We start from the raw sequence: 17,079 nt of genomic DNA on the forward strand, positions 1-17,079 counted from the left end.
TCTTGCAGTGTTTGATATGTCTTTGTTAGAAAAATGGACTATATGAAATATGATTATCATTATATTGACGTCTTACAACAATATACAAAGTTATTGCATCAAGACTCCATATGATTTTATATAATTGGATCTCAATGTAGTTATGTTCCTTTTATGAATGATTAATTGTAGTGATTGTATTAAATAAACATAATCACATGATTTATATATGTATTAAGTTCATATAAGTAAGAGAAGTAAACAATTTTCATAAAAATACAAATAAAAAAGCAAATCTTTCCAACTGAAAAAAGGAAACAAAACAAAATTTAATTAAACTAACCTATCAAAGATTGGGTACAAACCATAAAGGTGCAGTATGCAACATGTGCGAAGAACGACTCTTGGAGCTACTAAAATGCCTAATACTCTTATTTGTGAAGGAAAATACTCCAAAGTCACATTTGATTGATTCGTAACATGCGTAATCAAAGGCAAAATAAATACTGTTTCTTTCAACCTTCTGACCATGGGGGTACGACATAACGGCAGAATGGTGGTTGCTCACAAATAATACCCGATCACCAAGTTCAACAACCTCCATCCATTGTGGACCACCATCAATATCACACTCCAGTTTGAACACTCGAAATCCTTTAGTCTTAGGTGGCTCAGTGTAACGAAAGGTCTTTCCAAGCATGATCTTATGCCAGCAAGGATCGGTTAGTGAACTCATTTCTTGTTTAGGCTTGTATGCATAGTCTGCCTTATGAAAAATCATAAACAACTCCATAGATGCAGAATCTTTTGCTAGGTGAACGAACTCACGGCCTTTGTAATGCTCTACTCTTGATCCATTGTAATCAGTTTTAACGAAAGGAAGTGGAATGGAAGGACGTGTGTTGGGATCAAGGGTTATCAACTTAACGACCCTATAGCTAAGAGGACCGCCATTGCCTTTGGTGTCTTCGATCATCTCAAATACCATTAAAAACTTGGACTCTAAGGACGTTGTAGCATATAACTTACCGCCCAGTATGACTATACCATTAACAAAGGGTATTTCCTCATCAATCGAGCTCCATGATTGATCCCTTGGCCTACAATAAGTCAGATGACCCTGTTTGCAAAGACAAACCACAAAACATGGCTCCTGACTGATTGTTTTTGGTTCAGAAGAGGCAATAATTTTAGAAACGGAGAAGTCAGGACCATTGATGCAGCGGCATGGAAGGGTGGACTGCGACGAGGGGAGCATCACTCTATCACCAGATATTGGATTGAAGAAGAAGAATTCTATTTTAAAATTAGGGTTCTGACAATTTTTTAGGTAGAATGACCAAGGTTTCATAAAACCCTCTGGACGCCTCAACGCACTGTCGACCATGATCAACCATCCCTCTATTGAGCCAACACAATCCATCCTATTCATTGTACAATAAAAAATTGTATTTGGCCATGATCGTAGAAATTTATGATCTTTCCAATCACCTGGACTTAAAACGCGATGATCTCTAGTGGACATGGGATGAGAGTTTAACATAAGCCATGGAACTTGATCCTGAGCAAGGGGACGGCGTGACTGAATATTGCTTTTAATAATTGCTTGCCATGAACGGCATACTGCAGCACATCGAACGTAGTCTGATAAGCCCAGTCGTCGTAGAATCAGTTGCATAACATCTCCCGCGAGTTTATTGGACCAGGGGCTGCTGTCCTCTACTTTCGAGATGATCATTCTTCTTCTTCTTCTACATATTATGAAGATGATCATTCTGAACTTCCGGCCAATGAAATCGAGAATGAGCAACACAAACATTCTTGATAGGCGGTAGTATGTTAACATAGGTGGAAGCATTCTTTCAGGATATGCACGAATAAGTGCCAACGATCCAAAAAACACAGTGTAAAAGATTATGCCTTCGACCAAATCCACAATTATACTCTTGTCACGGATTTCTCTGCGGCACATAAAAAAAACATGGATTGTTAGGAACGGAAAGTGTAAAGCTAGCTAGATTAAATGCAGGAACAAAACATAATTCTTCTACAAAGCCGCAATTAAGAACAAAGAATAATATAGTGATTTAGAGCACATTTGCATGTACATATATTGCACATAAAACCTCCAATTGACGAAATATCTTTAGTTTGTTATTAAAATTGCAGACTTTGAAGCTTATTACCATCACGAATGAAATATTTGCAGTTTCGAAATCAATTATCTACAAAGTAACAGACGAGACATACATTAATACTTGATTATCAATCACAAGGGCACTAGGGCAGTAACCAAGTGTGCATGTGATTACCTTGTTTTTTCGTCGAGGTAGACCATCAGGAGGCGCCTCATCGCGAAAGTTTTGAAGAAACCCTAACTAAACTAATTAATAAGGATCTTGACTTGCGTGTGCACCCCTGGTTGGAAATGAGCGAATTTATATATACATATATACGTGCTGTTCCCATGTTTTAAAGTCTTTACGTGTTTATCTCTAATTTTTTGAAAGAGTCTTGGTCTTATCCTTGATCGCTAGTGAAGCTAAGTATTATCACCACTTTGGTTTAATTTATCCAACAAAATCGCGTGTTATAATTTGAATTAAATAAATAATTACACGTGTTTGTGTTGATTCTCTTTCCGTAAACCTTCTTCTGAAAGTTTTGAAGAAACCCTAACTAGCCTATGCCTCTTGACTTGCGTGTGTACCTCTGGTTGGAAAGGAGCGAATATATGCATGTCTTAGGTTCTTATCTCTCATTAATTTCCATTTCTCATTAATCGAAATTTGAAACCTTTCTCATTTTTCGAATCTATCAAGGTATTTTGACTTTTGACCATGTCATTATTCTAATATTAAATTATTACATGTCATCGTATGTCATTTTCAAAAAATGAAAAACTTATTAATGATTTCTAGATGTATCTTTTTAGAATTTTTCATATATTTTTGTTTTTATTTTTTACTCAATTTTCAAATTTGTACCAATATTCTTTTTAATTTCAATTTGTACCCATAATTTTAAATTTTAATATGTGCTCATTTTTTCAATTTAATTTGTACCCATATTTCTTTGTATGTTTCATATATTTCTACTTTTAATTTGTACCCTTTTTCAAATTTGGACCAACATTCTTTTTAATTTCAATTTGCACCCATAGTTTTAAATTTAATATGTACCCATATTTTTTAATTTGATTTATACCCATATTATTTTTTCTGAATATATGTATACCCATGCTAATTACATGGATTTCTTTTATGTTTTACAATATACAAATATTTAGTTTTTAAGAAGTTCTCTAGCTATATATCAAGAAGCAAATTAAGAATTTCTCCAAATGAACATGAATATTGTACACTAATCAATATAATAAATAAAACTGAATTCATTTCCTGGTTCGTAATTCTCAAAGCAACAAATAATGACTTCATCTCTCAATTATTTACACAAATTTGCAGTTGTATATGGATATATACTGAGGAGGAAAATGAGAGTGTAGGTTATGTTATGGTGAGGACTCTGTCACGCTTTTTTCTCTGGTGAGGGTGGGTGTGGGAGGGAATGGAAGAAGGTGGCTTTTCTGCTACTTTCTGGTTGCGTAGCACGTTTTGTGGAATTTACCAATTTAGCCTTGTTTTTGGACTGGTGTGGAAGACCAAGCAATGACCAAGTCAACGCAGGCCCAGCACATACCCCCCTCACGGACATGGATCCCCTTCGGACCATTGGTTCTAATCCACCAAATTTTATAATTTATGAAATTTGATTAAATGGTTACAAATAAAAGTATATTTTAAAAATTATAATAATTTAACGGTTTGATCAAATTTTAATGGTTCGGATTATAGAATTTCGTGGATTAGAACCACTGGTTTCGAAGAGGATCCATGTCCCCCCTCAGTACACCCGGCACTGCACACCAAGCACGACAGCGCTGCAGCGCAGACCCAGCACGGAAGAGAGATACCCATTACCCACTGAAAACCTGCGGATTTTAGCAGCCGCGAGGCGACAGAGAGGCGCCCCACCCGCCGCTGTCCTGTGTTGTCAGCTGCACCTCTCGAAACGGGGGGCGCGACACGTGGAGTTGTACCGCGGATCCGTTTCTGGAAATGTGAGAGTATGCGAATGTGGTGTCGTTTGGTGGCAAATGCCAAATGAGAGTTTAAAAGAGCGGGACCCGTCAAGTCAGATCATTCTGGAGCACGAAATTTTTGACCTTTTGCTGGGTTTTGGAGTGGGAAGGAAGCAAACAGAGCCCATAGGAGGAACCAATTAATAAGCAACTCCAAAACGAGTTTATCGAAATAATAAATATCCTACTATTCTCGTTTGGGATGCAACCGTAACACAAAATTCAGTCTATGAAAATGTGTGTCCTTATTTTGTGCAACTTTTGGATGTTGGATTGCACAATATAACAATGAAAGGTGGAAAGACAAAAATGATGTCGTTCGGCTTCGAAGTAAAAAATTGAGATTCGTTTACATACTCGGATTAAGCTTTTGGTTGGATGCTCATTTACTTTGGTCTAGCTCACCCCGCCAGTTTCATAAAACAAGGTTGATGTGTTTCATTTTTGTTAATCAAGTTAGACGAGTGTAACAACGGGAACTAGTTTTTGAATTTATCGCATCATTTGGTATTCAAAGCTATGGAACTAAAATTGGGAACCCATATTGTTCCAAGAATACATGAAGCATATATGCTAATTAATAAAAATGATTTTTACAAGTAATTATCCATAAGCAACAATTAAGCTTAGACGGGCTTGGCCCCAATGGCCCGAAGACATAACGGTTCGCCTAAATTCAAGCATTCAATTCAACCAACGATGGACTTGTAGCTTATTTAATTAAGTACTCGACATCTTGTGTTTGATTCTCACCCTTAAATATCGCCCGTTTCGATCTCTATCTCTCCCTCTCATCCATGGCTGCTGAATAATTGTTGGAGGATATTTAGACGTAAAGAAAAGAGGAGTAGTGAAACATATAGGAAACTTCCATGTAAAAGAAAAAAAATTATATATCAATTTTAACTTTAAATATTAAATTACGACCATTGGATTTTTATCAAACGGATAAGAACATAAGCTCAGGTAAGTGTCCGAGGAAGAAAATTAGGACTAAACAATTCTTTCCACATTATTTCCCTATATGGTATTTGCTGACCACAATCAATCTTCAATGTTTCACACGGTAATGTTATGTGTTCAATTTTTAATGCTGGTGCATCACGTAATGGTGATTATGGAGGCTAAAATGTTTTTGTAAGTCTTTCCGACCTTCATAAAAGTCGATTGCTTTGACGAAACAACCAGATGCTTCATTTGAAAAATAAAATAAAAATAGCAGAACTTTTTAATTTTTCTATTTATGTCCCATCCTCTAATATATCAATATATATTTATGCAAAATACCATTATACCCCTGCATTCCTTTTGCAATCAACTTTATACAATTTATGGATACTATTACTGTTTTTGTCCATGTAGTCATGCAAGTATGTAGACAAGCTAGATTTTTAAACTCGGTTACGTATATACATTTTATGCAAAATGTTACTGTTTGTGTTCATGTAGCTCGTGTGCATTACAAGTTCGATTTTCATAATTGTATATATGCACGTTTTATTTGTGTCGTACAAGAATCATAAGACTGGCCATACAAGTTCAAATAACATATTTGGATATGCTCTAAATTCACTTAACTTATGGAATGAGAACTTTGAACTCGAACGTTCCAAACTTCTTTGCATAAACAAATATCATAAGATGGGTCATGCATGTTGAAACAACATATCTTTGCAGGCAATATTAACACCAACAACATATCTACTATTCTTGCAAACCAAACACCACCTTCTCCCTCACATTTGCCCGGCACCTTGGTCTCCCACAATACAAACAAAAGCAACGAAGCAGCCACCTATTGCTACAACACCACAATTGTTGGAGCGGGCTTGGTGTTGTTATTGAAAGCAAATCCGAAAAGAATAAAAAAAGAAGGCGTATGAGGTGGCATTGAATCGGAACCCTAATAGCCAATACCACGAAAAGAAAGGAAAAAAGAATTTGTACCAATTGGACTAAGATTAAAGGAAAAAAGAATTTGTACCAAAGTGACCGGTCCGCAACAGTGCACAACATCAACATCAACATCTACTGAAAGCCTAATACCAAAATTGGAAAGAAAAAAATAAAAAAGGAAATACCTAAACTGTGGTGGGCCCACAGTAAAAGTTATTTGAAAAAGGAAGGCAGGTGGGCCCAAAAACTTGTAGGGCATATCTGGAAGGAGAGTATAGAGGCATCCGCGAGTGAGAGCGAGTGGGAATATATTGGAACGTTATCAGCCACATACCAGGTCAATGACATCATAGTCTGATGGGGTACCCACCCCGCAACCGGCTTGTCATTTGCACCCATTGGCAGGGTCACCCGAACCCACCTCCTCCTCCCACCTCAATTGGAAATTTGGATTTTCAATTCAACCTTGTTTAAGCATATATGGTATTATTATCTCCTTAAAAATATTGTTTAATTCAATATCCGATTATCATTTTGACCGTTCTTCTTCTTCTATTACGATTTTATCCATCATAACACACATGATAACTTGGAGAGATTTTTAAAAATCTATCCGGAACAATGTTTGGTGCAACAAAATATAATAACTCAATTAGTTGGAAATTAAAAAAAAAATCCATGAATTGCATTGTAACATTTGGTGTAATGTTGTTTGTATGTTATGCTAGACCTATTATATCAGAAAGATCAATCAATTCGAGAGTTTTCATTGTTCCTTTTCAATCTCTCTCTCTCTCTCTTGTTTCTCTTTATATCATCTTCTTTTGAACTAATCATTCATCTTTTGCAATGTAGTTAATAGTTCCACCAGATAGACCATGTGTACTAAATTCCATCTTCTAGTTTTAGGTTTGGTATGTGATCGAGGGCTTGGTCTTGGAGACTTGTTAGGAGAACTCAACAAATTCTTCTCACATTTAGGTAAGACATTAGCTGGCATCAAGGAGGAGTGTTCTGTGTGCCCATTTCAAAGGAAGTGTTCAGTGTGCCAGGAAAACGGCATGGTATACCAAGTGTTACAATACAAATGGTTGATTTTTTTTTAAAGTATCCAACACTTAATGTACCTGATATATTCTCTGCACACTAAAAAAAATCTCGACAATTTGATATTGTCTTGGTTTTTGTGCTTATGAGCTCGGAGATTAGTTATTACCATAATGGCAAATCTTATTTATTTGTATTTTCGTACTTTTAAGCATATTAAAAACTGCGACACAAAGAGACTTATAATCCATAGGGTTACTGAGCCTACCATGGAGATTTCCAGGTGCAAGTTATGCTCAATAGGGTGAAACGATGTTTCATGATCTAAAAGCAGTTCCACCGGGGGTTCAAAGCCCGACACCCAGTCCAAAAAATGGACCGCCCACCCACATTTATGGTCCACCCCCAGCCCAAGCCAGGCCACAGGCTGGCCCAGAATCGACAAACCTATTGACCGGCCCATCTGACGCAATGTTGACGCCAGTGTGGCGTCAGAGACCGTTTGAATTTTTTTTTGCGCTAGGCACATGGCAAGCATGCACGACTGGGCGCGTGTCGCTGACAAGAATCCACAGCCGGGGCCCACTTGCGCAAGCGCACTCAGCGCACCAATAGGGAAGCCACTTAACTGGTCCTACGATGTTGGATTTCCAACAACTAGTTTTCTGGACCGTTGGATTTCCAACGGTTAAAAAAATTTGAAAATGAATTTTGATATGGATTGTCTGATCACAGATCAACGGTCTACATTTTTCCACTAAAAAAAAAGGCACAACGGTCATAATTATTACATCTCTCAATTATTTACAAAGAATTGCAATTATTTACAAATATATATATATATATATGTATATATATATATATATATTAAATCAGGACTGGTTTTGGTAGAAAAGAGTGCAGGCTCTTTGACGTTTTTGCATTATCCTAAACGCTTATGTATCCTATATCTTAATCTAGTCAGCTGCATACAATTTGTGTATAACATTACTGCTTTGTCTCATGTAGCTCAGGAGCATCACAATTCGACTTTCACGATTGTACATGTACACTTTTTATTTGTATCGCACAAGGATCATAAGACCAATCATGCAAATTGATCTAGATGCTCTAAATTTATTTAGCTTATAGAAGAGAGATTTAGACTCGAAGGCAAATGACATATTCCAGACCTATGACATGCTTGGGTATTTCAATACTGTTAATATATCTAAATCATAAGCAAATTAAACTAATAAAACAAATCCGTGTCTATCAATTTATGTCTCTGCGATTATCTCCATCTCTTCTATTCGATTTGTACAATTATCATTTGTAATAGTGAAATTATTTTTTGAAAATTTGAAAAACCAAATGAAGAAGGAATCAAAGGGATGGGACTTTTGGGGGTTGGTGGCGGTGACGGTTGTTGAGAGGAGGGGGTGGGATCCCAGCCCTGTTTGGGGGTTTTTGCGGTGGAATGGGGATCGCGATGGGAAGCCGTGCTGATGAAGTTGCGTTGGACCGGGTAACCGGATTACATAGTCAATTAAGGGTATTTTGGATATAAAGTAGGTGGGAAAAGAGTAGGCTTTATTTTAACTTTGTATGGTGGTAGTATAGTTTGGTGGGTAGGCAAATAGAAAAATAGGGTGGGTCTAAAACCATTAAAATATAGGGATGTGCTATCCACACACCTCAAATTACTCATCACACACTCTTTGTTAATTTCTGTCTGTTGATCTTCTTCAATTTATCCGATCTGACGGCCGAAAATTAGGAGGGTGTGTGAGAAGTAAAATGGGGTGTGTGGATATCACACCCCTAAAATATATAGTTTGTCTATGTGCTTGCATGACTACATGGACAAAAATAGTAACATTGTCCATCAAGGTTGCACTAGGCACTAATCGAACAGGAGCTAGGGCCTATTGCCTAAACGGATTATGTATACATTTGTGTTTGCTTATTTTATAAACTCGAATACCATATGAATTATAATTTACTACGGATTATGTATACACTTGTGTCCTTATACTCTGGTGTCGATTCAGCGTGCTTATACTCTTACGAATATAATCACAGTGACCGAATCCAGCGCCGACGATTTGTGAACTTCACAAAACTAGTAGCTTTGTCTTCAAGCTCTAGAACCTAAAGGCCGAGGTGTGTTCCTTCCTCGGCCGCAATCGCAAGATCGAGAAGTCAGCCGCGCACCCAACGCAACATCAACAAATTTTACACCTCGGCCCAGCTCGGCCGATGAGTTGGCACGCCCCGCATACAACTGAAGGACGTAGTTAGCTTACTAATTACTCGACCTGCGCACCACGTAGGCTTGGTAGTTTTTAGGGTCAACAAAAATATATATACGTGACCGGATTTAAATATATAATTTGTTTACGTGCTTGCATGACTATATGGACAAAAACAGTAACATTATCCATCAAGGTTGCACTAGGCCCTAGTTGCAAATGAAGAATTTCTCCAAATGGACATGAATATTGTTCACCAATCAATTTAATAAATAAAACTGAATTCATTTCCTGGTTCGTAATCCTTAAAACAACAAATAATGACTTCATCTCTCAATTATTTACACAAAATTGCAATTGTATATGAATATGTATATGTGTGTGTGTGTGTATCAATGCATAATACATAACATTACTATAGGTACACAAATTTAAATCGCCATGATCTATGTCACTGTTGTGAGATCTCAAACCAATTATTTATTATCACGAGAAAAAAGTAACAACAAAACAATATGTAATTAATTCAAAATACTATTATAACTGGTGACATCTTAATGTTTAAGATGCAAGTAAGTTTCTCTTCGTTCAATATAAATAATGGGGAATGATGATCTCCTTATTTAGGTTTGAATTGGAATTTCTATTCCTGTATAATTACTCTTTCAAAATTTAAGCTGTGCTTTAATTGGACAATGGGATGCATGCCTGCTACATACTAAATCACACATATAATTATGTACAAGCTCTCTATCCTGGCTAATGCTTTTGTTGGGGTCTCATTAATTTAAGTCCATTTTTGCCTGTTTGGTTACTAGAAAAGAGTGCAACTATATCATCTGATGTACCTCATTTGATGACAGTGTCGGATAACAATATATATAGGAAATCTTTAAGGGAAAGGATCTCCATTTTTTTATAAAAATGGGGATTAGTTATGGGGTCCACATTACATCGAACTTTAACGATCCGAACCGTCTATTTCCGTCTATTTTCCAAGTTGCACCTTATAGATCATCCTTGCAAAATATTAGCTAAATCGGAAATGTTTAAGCATCTAATTGGGTTCAAAGAAATGAACGAATACTTTGTTATATAAGAAATAATGAAATTCGATCTTGATAATTAAATAGGCAAATGGTTTCAGATTGAATTGAATTTTTGTAAGGATGATCTATGAATCGAGACTAACAAAATAGACGGTTCAGATCGTTAAAATTTGATGTGGAGTGGACCCCACACCTAATCCCCATTTTTTTTTCAAAAAATGGAGATCCCTTTGCATAAGGGGCCTGTGTGTGTGTGTATATATATATGTATATGTATGACATTAGGAATGGTTTTGCTAGAAAAGAGTGCAAGGCTCTTTGACATGTTAGCATTGAAGTAGGATTCTCTCCCCTTTTATTCTCATCTCCTTCCCTCCCCTCTTCTTACAAATTGTTTTTTGTCTTCTTCTAGATATTAAAAAATTAACACAAAATGTTGACGTGGTTTAACCGTAACCATTCAAATAGGAGGGGAGGGAAGAAGAGAGAGACTAGGAAGGGAGAAAATCCTACTCCTTTAGCATTATCCTAAACGATTCGGTCACCTATATACAATTTGTGTATAATGTTATTGTTTTGTTTCATGTAGCTCGGGAGCATCACAATTCGACTTTCATGATTGTACATGTACACTTTTTTATTTGTATAGTACAAGGATCATAAGATCAATCATGCAAATTAATATAATATCTAGAAGCTCTAAATTTATCTAGTTTATAGAAGAGAGATTTAGACTCGAAGGCAAATTATCATTTGTAACTTCTAATAGTGAAATTAGATTTCGCAAAAGTGAAAAACCAAATGGAGGAGGAATCAAGGGGCTGGGACTTTTTGTGGTGGTGGTTGTAATACCTGAAAATTTAAATATATGAATTAGATATTTGTAATTATGAATATGTGGAGAAAATCGAAAATAAATCGATTTATGGTTATGAAAAAAGTGAATTGAGCTTTTACAGTTTTATTTTTGGGAATTTTAAAAATTTCGTCGGTTTTTTTTGTCGATAAGTGAAATGACGAAAATGCCCTAGTTGGCTAAATTGAAATATAGGAGGACATATTCTATCCTCGTATAATTTATCGTTTTCTTGGCATACTGGGATAGAGTTTGATCTCATGAGCATGTGGGCGAAAACCTTTCGTGAAACGGAGATATAACAAGTAAAATATAAACGAATGAGCGCAGGGGAAGAATGGTCATTTCGCTATGAATCTAGAAGGCTCCATAATTTTGGGAGCTTGTCGTGGGAAAAAAAAAAGAAGAAAGGGCCACGGGTGTGGTTGAGGGAAAAGAAGAAAAGAGAAAAAAGAGGGGTGAGGAGTTTCAGGAAGGGGAGGGAAGAAGGTTGGCCGAATGGGGAGAGGAGAGAGATAGAGAATGGACCAATCAGAGAGAAAAGAAAGGAGGGAAAAGGAGAGAAAGGGGAAGTGGGGGATCCTCGACCCGTGTCTTGGTGACCCAACCCGTTCAGTTCCCTTGCCTTTTTCCGGCGGGTTTTCGCCCATTTTTCCGGCGAATCACATCAAACCACCACTTAGAAAACCCTCCATGACCTTTCCTCTTCCTATTACACCCCAAAAGAATCAAGAGATTTGGCCTTGAAATTGGGAAAAACGCACCGGTGGGTGCGGCGGTGCTTGCTCGAGATCCATCAATTTTGAAATGTTTCATCCAATTACTACCACCGTTAGACTCTACTTGAGGCCTGGAACAAAACCCAAACAACTATAGGGGTGGCGGAGCACCGGAGGTGACAGATTGAGATGACCCAAATTCTAGGGTTATGGTGGTTCATGGCCAAATTCAGGTGTTTCTTGACCAAATTAGACTTTGGCCCAGGTATAAAAGTTATTTCCCTTGGCTTGCTCTACATTTCTGCAAAATTTAAGAAATTTTAGAAATAGTTAAATTTTCCGGTGAGTCAGGGCGGTCGACCGCCACCTATGGCGGCGCGTGGCTAGTGGGCCAACGTTGCCTTTTTCATGAAAATTTCAACATTCTGAATCTATAATTGGTAACCATTGGATGTCAAATTGATTGCGAAAGCTAATGTTGAATATGGTGGTTACTACTAGAATAGGTTGGAAATTGATAAAAGAATGAAATGTAAACTACGAAAGGCTTAATCCCGCTCAAGGGTACATAGGCAGTCTAACAGTGTTAGATGCAGCCTTAAATAATTCGAGAATAAATTTTTAGAATGGAAATTGATCTATAAAGGAAATGGTGATAAAATGGAAGTATGATCAGATGTTTGGTAAGAAAATTTTGAAATTGAATCATGGGTGGACTTATTGAAGTCTTTGATAAATGCAATATTTTCATTTAATGGAGACGATATGTTCTTGTTAGTAGCCTTTAACATATTCTTAGAAAAGATTTCAAGAGGTGTTTATTTACTCTGTAATGCATTCATGGTTAAAAAATAAGCATTATGTGCTGGGGAGATGTACATAAATGTTGCTGCTAAGGACAGAGGCAGGCCAGAGGAAACATTTGGCACATGATACATACGGGTTGCTCTTTTAATATTATGGGAATCCTTGCTTCCACCTAGCTACTCTTATGCTAGAAAGTACATTTTGGTCGTCATCAGATTGAAATGATTTATTTTGTAGTTTTTCTGAGAAATAGAAATAAATGGTTAGCTTCCTACTATGTGGAATTAAGCCATTAATTAAGGAATCACGTTTAATGGGGATGGGGCGTTACAGTGGTGGTTGGGAGGAGAAAGAGGGAGTGGGGTGTTTTCTTGGTAGTTTGGGTTTTTGGGATCCCAGCCCTTTTTGGGGATTTTGGGCGGGCACTTTTTGAGGTGTTTAACAATTTCAGAGCTGTCAAGAATGGGGATCGCGATGGGAGGTCGTGCTGATGAGCTGCGTTGGCCCGGGTAACCGGATTATATTGTCACATTAAGGGAATTTTGAAGATAAAGTCGGTGGGAAAATGGTAGGGTTTATTTTAAATTTTTATGGTGGGTGGTATACTTTGGTAGGTGGGAAATTAGAAAAATAGGGTGGGTCTAAAACCACTCAGATATATAGTTTGTCTACGTGCTTGCATGACTACATGGAACATTATCCATCAAGGTTGCACTAGGTGCTTGTGGAACGGGAATTAGGGCTTATTGCCTAGGTGAATTATGTATAAATTAGTATCTGCTTATTTTATTAGACTCGAATACCATATGAATTATATTTTACCACATAAAAAACCGACACATTTGCATAAATAGGTATCTTAAGTACGACTTCTTATTATAACACATGCCAATTTTTATGGACCCGAATGTTTGTCCACCGTATGTGGCTTTGCATGTGTGGCACGAATGGCGCACTAAAGATTCCCAGAGTCTCTAAACGATTTTGTACCCATTTGAACAAACAAATATGGAAAAATAGAAAAACAAAAAGCATGTAGCCAACGGTAATATTGGTGAAAAAGAAGGAAAAAGAAAAAACGAATTCGTACCAATTGGACGTCTCCACACATCATTCACAGACCAGGCCAATGAGGTCATAGTCTGAGGGGGTAGGCTCTTGGTGCTGCCTACATCGTACCAATATCGGAGGACATAAGCTGATCTTGACCAGTCTTAGTCTTAGCTAGGGGGTGCCTACCCTTACCCCTACCTCTGACCCTAAACAACAAAAACAAAGCGTCAAAAAAGGGTTTAGGACAGCTCTAGCCTGCAGCATGGCATATCAGAGCCAGACATGCAGTCTGCGCCTGAGCCTCTCCGACGTCTAAGCAACCGGTGATCCGCCATCAGCAATTGTAGTACAGGCGCGACATTTGCGGAGTCCAAGTTTTACACCCATTGGCAGGGTCACTGGGACCCACCTCCTCCTCCCACCTCCTCTTCACTCCTCTATTAGACTATAGTGGTATACTTTAGTAGTGTTACACTATTTTGATAAAATAAATGTGTCACTTCACATACAATTTTCCTTAAAGCATTTTGAAACTCAATCTCCTATTCCTATTTTGACTGTTCTCTTATTACGATTTTATCCATCGTAATACATGTGCTAACTTGGAGAGATTTTTGAAAATATAACGAGACCAATGTTCTTACGTTACTCTAGCTACCTTGATCACACCATATTTCATAAAAGAAATAACATAGAACCTAGAGCGATCACTTGAGTTACAAACCCACATGTTGCATCTAATCCTAACCTTTTATTTTCTCAAGTACCGTAGTGTGCGAAAGCTTTTTGACAACCCACGATGAGGCCCATCAACTTTTTACAAGATCCAGCCCAAGTCAAGAGGCCTAGTGGACGGAGTCATATAGGATATAGCTGACTAAACATTTGGTTACCCACTGAGTTGAGAGTGCTGATGTGTCCACTTTGGATTATTCGTTTCTTTTTTTTTCCCTATATACCTTAAATTCATTTACGGAACCACCGCGTCACAAAAACGTGACAATTCCACATAAAATTTTCACTGTAACAAAAACATGGTTTAGTATACTAAATATGTCGCTTTTATTCGAATTCAAATCTCTCTTTCATAAGTTAAATGAATTTAGAGCATCCAAATATGTTATATCAACTTGCATGGCCAGTCTTATGATCCTTGTACAATAAAGAGAAAAAGTTATACATATACAATTGTGAAAGTCAAACTTGTGATGCGCCCGAGCTACATGGACAAAAAACAATTAACAATTTGTATAAAATATGTATACGTGACCTGATTTAAATATATAGTTTGTTTACGTGCTCGCATGACTATATGGACAAAAACAGTAACATTATCCATCAAGGTTGCGCTAGGCCCTAGTTGCAAATGAAGAATTTCTCCAGATGGACATGAATATTGTACACCAATCAATTTAATAAATAAAACTGAATTCATTTCCTGGTTCGTAATCCTTAAAACAACAAATAATGACTTCATCTCTCAATTATTTACACAAAATTGCAATGTACATGAATATGTATACATATGTGTGTGTTTGTATATCAATGCATAATACATAACATTACTATAGGTATGCAAATTTAAATCACCATGATCAATGTCACTTTTGTGAGATCTCAAACCAATTATATATTATCACGAGAAAAAATTAAACAACAAAACAATATGTAATTAATTCAAAATACTGCTATAACTAGTAACATCTTAATGTTTAAGATGCAAGTAAGTTTCTCTTCGTTCAATATAAATAATAGCGAAAGATGATCTCCTTATTTTGGTATGAATTGGAATTTCTATTCCTGTATAATTTCTCTTTCAGAATTTAAGCTGTGCTTTAATTGGACAATGGGATGCATTCCTGCTACGTACTAAATCACACATACAATTATGCACATGCTCTCTATCCTGCCTAATGCTTTTGTTGGGGTCTCAATAATTTAGGTCCATTTTTGCATGTTTGGTTACTAGAAAAGAGTGCAAAGACTATATCATCTGATGTACCTCATTTGATGATAGTGTCGGATAACAATATATATATATATATGACATACCTCATTTGATGATAGTGTCGGATAACAATATATATATATATATATATGACATCAAGAATGGTTTTGCTAGAAAAGTGTGCAAGGCTCTTTGACGTTATTAGCATTATCCTAAACGATTCGGTCACCTATATGCATTTTGTGTATAATGTTACTGTTTTGTTTCATGTAGCTCGGGAGCATCACAATTAGACTTTCATGCTTGTACATGCAGGGCCGGCCCTAGCCCAGTGCTACCAGGGCGACCGTCTAGGGCCTCAAAAAATCGGGGGCACAAAAAATATTAGGATAGTGTTTTTATATATGTTTTTGTAAGCATATAAATTTAAAAAATTTTGGTTAACTTCCGAAGAAGTTTAGGTAACGGCGTTGGTTTCACTGCACCTCAATAACATTAAGGTCCCGTGTTCGAACTAGGCCCTGCACTCCTTTTTATTTGTAAATTATTCAAAAAAAGTTTTTGACATTCATTCCAATTCAACTTTCAACAAATTAATATTTGTCTTTACCAATTTAATTTGGTAAGAGTGGAAAATAAGAAGTAGAAAAAGAAGAGAACGATGCAAATACTGATCTATTAGATGGCTTGTTTATCATTCGCTGTTATGTGTTTTGCCTGCTTGAACGGTTTGATTTTCTCTTTTTGTGTGAAGGAAGAGAAAGAAAATTTTACTCATCTATATTGCAGACAAATAAAATAACCTTTGGAAATAATCTTTGTTTATTTATTGTCTTATTCTATATACTTTAATATTAAGGATGAAGAATGTAATTTTATTTATACCTTAATTTTAGGAGCACGTAAGGACGATATAAGAAAATAGCCTCTCACACAAACTAACAGAGAGACTAGTACTTTTTTTTACCATATGATAATCATCTTTTCTTTATGATCACTTGACCAAATTTTACGATGTAACTTTGTATTTTTATGTATGACATACTTATTCTCTGACAAAGAAAAATATTTATTCAAATTATTGAAAATCCTTCAAATACCTAGTCGAAAAAGGGAAAAAAATCACATAAAAAACGTAAATTTTCTTGTGCGTACTTGTAGGTTTGTGGGCCCCTTTTTTATTTTTGCCCAGGGCCTCCAAAATGTTTGGACCGGCCCTGTGTACATGTACACTTTTTTATTTGTATAGCAGTATATCACAAGGATCATAAGATCAAGGAATTTTAATGAAAAGCTTCTAGTATTGTTCATTTTAACGAAAAATCATATTTTTACACTAAAAAGTCAATC

At 36.5% G+C, this 17,079-nt stretch overlaps 1 protein-coding gene across 1 annotated transcript; it reads right to left on the reverse strand.

Annotated features, from left to right (window-relative positions):
- Positions 1 to 281: 281 nt before the first annotated feature.
- On the reverse strand, positions 282 to 2,388 carry LOC126612376 (uncharacterized). Its single transcript, XM_050280779.1, has 2 exons — positions 2,292 to 2,388; positions 282 to 1,940 (listed from the first exon to the last, which is right to left on the reverse strand). The coding sequence occupies exons 1-2, from the start codon at positions 2,330 to 2,332 to the stop codon at positions 326 to 328; spliced, it is 1,656 nt and encodes a 551-aa protein (XP_050136736.1). The 5' UTR covers positions 2,333 to 2,388; the 3' UTR covers positions 282 to 325.
- Between the last annotated feature and the right edge of the window lie 14,691 nt (positions 2,389 to 17,079).

This window comes from Malus sylvestris, chromosome 17 (genome assembly GCF_916048215.2).
Source record: "Malus sylvestris chromosome 17, drMalSylv7.2, whole genome shotgun sequence".
NCBI classification, from domain to species: domain Eukaryota; kingdom Viridiplantae; phylum Streptophyta; class Magnoliopsida; order Rosales; family Rosaceae; genus Malus; species Malus sylvestris.

Coding starts and splice junctions, on each gene's coding strand:
- LOC126612376 (XM_050280779.1), bottom strand. CDS start 2,332: ATGAGGCGCCTCCTGATGGTCTACCTCGACGAAAAAACAAG. Junction 1,941..2,291: donor TACCTCGACGAAAAAACAAG/GTAATCACATGC, acceptor TATGTGCCGCAG/AGAAATCCGTGACAAGAGTA.